This window comes from Berghia stephanieae, chromosome 3 (assembly GCF_034508935.2).
Source record: "Berghia stephanieae isolate SIO BIC M18660-M18661 chromosome 3, UCSD_Bste_1.3, whole genome shotgun sequence".
In the NCBI taxonomy this organism is placed as follows: domain Eukaryota; kingdom Metazoa; phylum Mollusca; class Gastropoda; order Nudibranchia; family Aeolidiidae; genus Berghia; species Berghia stephanieae.
Genome location: NC_088362.1, coordinates 20,212,588 through 20,217,852, shown reverse-complemented (window position 1 = coordinate 20,217,852; position 5,265 = coordinate 20,212,588). Strand labels below are relative to the sequence as shown.

The 5,265-nt window shown below is 39.5% G+C and overlaps 1 protein-coding gene across 1 annotated transcript; it reads left to right on the top strand.

The window, feature by feature from the left end:
* Nucleotides 1-1,094: 1,094 nt before the first annotated feature.
* On the top strand, nucleotides 1,095-4,849 carry LOC144967306 (putative G-protein coupled receptor No18). The gene is made up of 2 exons (XM_078904374.1): nucleotides 1,095-3,709; nucleotides 4,383-4,849. Exon 1 carries the CDS (start codon nucleotides 2,029-2,031, stop codon nucleotides 3,433-3,435), a length of 1,407 nt encoding a protein of 468 aa, XP_078760500.1. The 5' UTR covers nucleotides 1,095-2,028; the 3' UTR covers nucleotides 3,436-3,709; nucleotides 4,383-4,849.
* The last annotated feature ends 416 nt before the right edge of the window (nucleotides 4,850-5,265 follow it).

Here is a 5,265-nt window from a genome sequence, read left to right as displayed (position 1 = left end):
AGATTCGTCCATATATATAGACGTTCTTAAATAAAGTAATACTGCATTTCCTATCAAATCGATTAACAAAAAAAAATCAGATTAACTGGTTAGCAAATGTCTCTACTAATAAAAATCTTGAGAGAAGAAATAGGAGGAGGGAAGAGATAGATAGAGAGAGAGAGAGAGAGAGAGAGAGAGAGGGAGAGCGTGTGATTGTGTGTGTGTTTGTGTTTTTTGTGTGTAGGTGTGTGCGTGTGTGTGTGTGTGTGTGTGAGAGAGAGAGACAGAGAGAGAGAGGGAGAGAGAGGGGGGGGGGGGGGGGCGTAGAGACCAAGCATCCATTTAGTAGCATTGATAATAATAAATAGGTGGAAGGAATAAATATAAACCTGTTCCCCTTGAGATGCTATAATATAATGAGTATCAGCAGTGATCACATTGTTCGTGTTATCGTTGTCATTATTAGCGAGAGCTAAAGATAGAATGATGAATAACATCAGAGAAAGATTTGGTACCTACGCACTTGGGAAGACGTAAAGACGGGTGGAGGGGTTGAGTGATAAAGAGAAACACACATACACATACACATATACACACAAACACACACACAAACACACACACAAACACACACACAGAGAAACACAAAATAAACAAACATACGGAGCATGAGACAGTAAGAACGAGATTGAGAGAGGGAGAGAGAGAAGAGAGAGAGAGAGAGAGAGAGAGAGAGAGAGAGAGAGAGAGAGAGAGAGAGAGAGAGATCATCATATGGGATTTGTAGTAAAGGCCCGATATAAACGCTATAATGACTGCCAAGTTTGCATGTTTCACAACACATAGACAATTACTGACACACATTCAATCCTTAGCAATATCCATGCCTTTGCTTTTACAAAACAATGAACATTGAAATAAAGGTTGGTGACTAATACAAATAAATCTAAATTTATTCAATACTTTTGCTGACGGAGTGCACTGAATAAACTATTGTTCCTTATAATTTCTACTTGGCATGATTGATGCACCGAAAGTTCAATATCGAGGACCGGCGGGCATGTGCACGCTTATCGTGAAGAATAAGAAAATTAGAGATAGAGAGAAAGTGTGTGAGTATGCGTGTGTGATTTTGTTTGTGTGTGTGTGTGTGTGTGTGTGTGTGTGTGTGTGTGTCGTGAGTGATAGAACGAGTGAGTGGAAGATAAAGCTACGGGTATCCCGTACTCTCCTCGCCTTGTCTTTGATGATGATAACAAGAACTGGTTGAAGGTTGCGATGCCGACTCGCTTCTTTCTGATCTAGGATGCGGCTTGTTGTTACTCACTCGCCGCCACTTCCTTACTCACTCAGCTGTCGTGTTCAAACCGGCCTCTCACGTGCATTCGCAGCGGCTATTTCAGGCATCAACTTCGTAGTAAATGTAGTAGTATTTGATCTGTCATCGTATCAGACTTCAGGCAGGAGGTACAGTGGCTGTATGATCACTTTACATTATTAGTACCTCAGAGCACTGTCTGGAGTACTCATCCGATAATTACTTCGTTGTTATTGTTACTGATATCATTCGGTCTGAAGTTACTATTAAGTGGATAAAGATACAAACATTTGTGATTTTCTAACTGGATTCCTTGGTATAAATGAAAGTTTGTTGACTTGTGTTGATTCGCTATAACAATCGGTCATATTTCTATATTCTATGTAAAAGAGTAGAAAATATTTTCTAATTTTATTGTTGATGACTAAAATTAATCTGTGACAATCATTTCTTTCAGAGTTATCCATTAAGGATCTTATTTATACACAAACAAAATTGTCTCTTGATTGATGAGGGATATTTGTAAAACAAAATGACCTATAGAAATATACAATAATATCTTGAAGAACAGAATATTGAATTGACACTTTGGATAATACATTCCTCAACAACCATTTATATATTATATATTGTTTTGTGTTGGATTCAACGCGATGGATAATTGTGTCACTTTACATCTAAATATAACGTTGATATCGGAGAGAAATCCTACAAGACAGTCGTAGAGTAACATGTGGGCAGATTCAAACTCGTCCCGGAATATGACAGCGCAGTATTCAGTCATGGATGCTGGGATTGTCCCCAAGAACACGACGTCCAACCACGCCCTGTCTCCAGTTCTCCCCTACAGTCCCGACACACCTGCCAGCTCCATTCACCACGAGGTCGTCCCCACGGATGATATTTCTGCCATCATTTCCACGACGGAGAGCAGCATCATCGCCTCCGTTCTCGTCGTCGTCTTCGTCGCCAGCCTCATCGCGAATTCTTTCGTCTTCGTCGTTTTCTGTAAAAGAAAATCGTTGACATTATCCGACAGGTTTGTTGCAAATTTGACTATATGTAACTGTCTAAACACGTTATTAGTTATGCCTTTCGCTTTTGTTTCTATTATGACAAAAACGTGGGTATTTGGTCCGTTTTGGTGTTTGTGTACCGGATTTTTAATGAACGTTATAGTTGCCGCAAGTATATTTACTCTAGCAGTGATTAGCATTGACCGCTATTTTGCCGTTGTCACTCCTTTGCACTACGGCATGAGACTCACGTCAAGGAGATGTTTTGCAATGATTGTCGTCATTTGGGTTGCGGCAGTATTAGTAGCCAGTCCACCGTTAATGGGATGGAACTATATTCAATATCAACCTTCTAAAATGGTGTGCACTGTTAAGTGGTCAAGCACGGTCAGCTACCACAGACTTTATACATTCTTCCTCATCAGCTTTACATTCCTGCTACCACTCATTGCTATGCTGTGGACATATGCCAAAATTTTCCGCGCCGCCAGAAACAACATTGTCAGAACACGAAAAAACAGCGTGATCCGTGTTCAGTCTACACCTCCAATCAGCAGTGAGCATCATCATCAAAAACAACATCAACAACAAACGACGCCGATTAATGGACGAAGGAGAAGCAGTTCTTTGCCCATCATTCGTCGATTTAGTCAGTCCTCAGGACGCACGTCCTCATTTCTATGGCGAAAAGAAGAATGGAAGACAGCTATGACAAGTTTCATCGTATTGTTTAGTTTCGCTCTTTGCTGGATGCCTTACTTTGTGGTCATCGGTGTTGAAGCGGGTACTGGCACTCAACGACCATTCACTCCCTTGGTCTCCCTTTTCTCCACCGCCATGGCGATGTTCAGCTGTGCGTGTAACCCTCTCGTCTACACTTTCCGGAGTAAAGTCGTCCGAACAGAATTCAGCCGTATCGTTCGTTGTCGGCAGGTATCAAATCATCACGAGATCTGTGTGCCCCATGAATTACCTCCACGACGAACATCTGTCGTGCGGAATGAGAGTGGACGAAGCTTAAAAAGTCTGGATGAAGTCGATGATGAAACCGGAACCTTACCCAGTTCTACCACTGCATCTACTTTAGCAACATCCGGCAGTAATAGTTCTATCAGAAGATGAGGAGATACTTAACCCTCTCCTTACCAACTCCATGAAAATCGTCACATTCGTTACGATTCAATGAACATTTTTCTTTTTTAGATTTATTTTGTAAATCACAAAATTTGGAGAAAAATCTTTGTTCTAGCCATAAGAACTTGATGCTGTTTTGTAAAGCTTGTTTTTCTGCATAAAGTTAAGTATAGTACGTTCTGAGTCAAAGTGTAAGGAAATCAATTTTTCTGTTGAATAGCTATGACATTTTGGAAAAAAAAATCTGAAAATGTTCGGTAAGGTGAGAGTTTCTTTGTTGATGTCTTTCCTTGGCAACTTGTCAATGACTTGTTGTAGCAGACCATAAAATGTATCTTTGTCCTCATCTGTTGCATCATTTGTTGGGGCATAGATCTGTACAATGTTCATGCTGATCTTCTTACTCCGTGTTGTAAAGGACGCCATGATGATCCTTTCTCCGCATTGTTCCCATCCTCTCAGTGACTTCTGGGCAAACTTGCTTAGAATTATTCCTACTCCCTGTGTGGATGTGAAACTTGGAACGCATCACAGGCATGTATAAGGAGGGTACAGATTTTTGTAAACAGGTGCATGCGTAAGCTACTCAGAATAAAATGGATGGATAGAATAAAAAATGAAGAAGTATGGAAAAGAACACAGCAGAAACCAGTAGGAGAGGATATAGGAAGAAGACGATGGAGGTGGATTGGACACACGCTTAGAAAGAATGACTCAACTATAACAAAGAAAGTATTGGACTGGAACCCTCAGGGCAGAAGATCAAGGGGAAGGCCACGAGGAACATGGAGAAGAATTAAAGAAGCTGATATACAGAGAAGTGGTAAGACCTGGAATGAGATAAAAAAGTTGGCTCAGGATAGAGAAGGATGGAAACTGTTTGTCTGTGGCCTATACCCTGACCCAGGGTGAAAAAGGCAATGATGATGATGAAGGTGAGAGTTAAAATTCGCCCTAATCTGCTGCAATGCTCACTCTTACTCCAATTTCTCCTATCATTTCAACGGCGATCCACAACAGAGAGATTCCAACGTTCTCAATGACGCTGGGATCTGTTTGGGCGATCCACAACAGAGAGATTCCAACGTTCTCAATGATGCTGGGATCTGTTTGGGCTGTACTGTTTTCTTGACCCCACAGGCGATTATTGATTGTTCAACCAATTATATTGAAGTGCCTCAACATTGAACACTGTCCACAGATAAGATAACTCTCTTGACTTATTTATTTATTCAACAATAATAGTTCCCAGAAGTTTCAAAACTAAGCCAGCATTGTCACCTAATGACACTTATACAATTATATCCAAAACTGTTATATCATTCTTTGCTACTTGACACATCATGTTTTCAATGTACTACGGATTTTAATCTCGTAATCTCAAGGCGTCACCATTCAGTTCGAAGCGTTATATATTTTTAAGTTATGAAAACAAATATATATTTATATAAATATATATATATATATATATATATATATATATATATATATATATATATATATAAATATATTTTTATATTTTATATATATATATATATATATAGTGAATTTGGTTATCGGTATATTTGTGTGTATGTGTGTGTTTGTTTGTGTGTATGTGCCAGAGAGAGAGAGAGAGAGAGAGAGAGAGAGAGAGAGAGAGAGAGAGAGAGAGAGAGAGCGTGTCCAACAGCATAAACTCTAGATTCAAATTTAATTTCATATGTTGTACCAAAGTATAGATGTTATCGATATTTTGTATCATTTAGGACCATTATGAAGCGCCTTGATAGTGGTGGGATTAGGAAAATTGCGCGGAATTAATGCATATATATATAT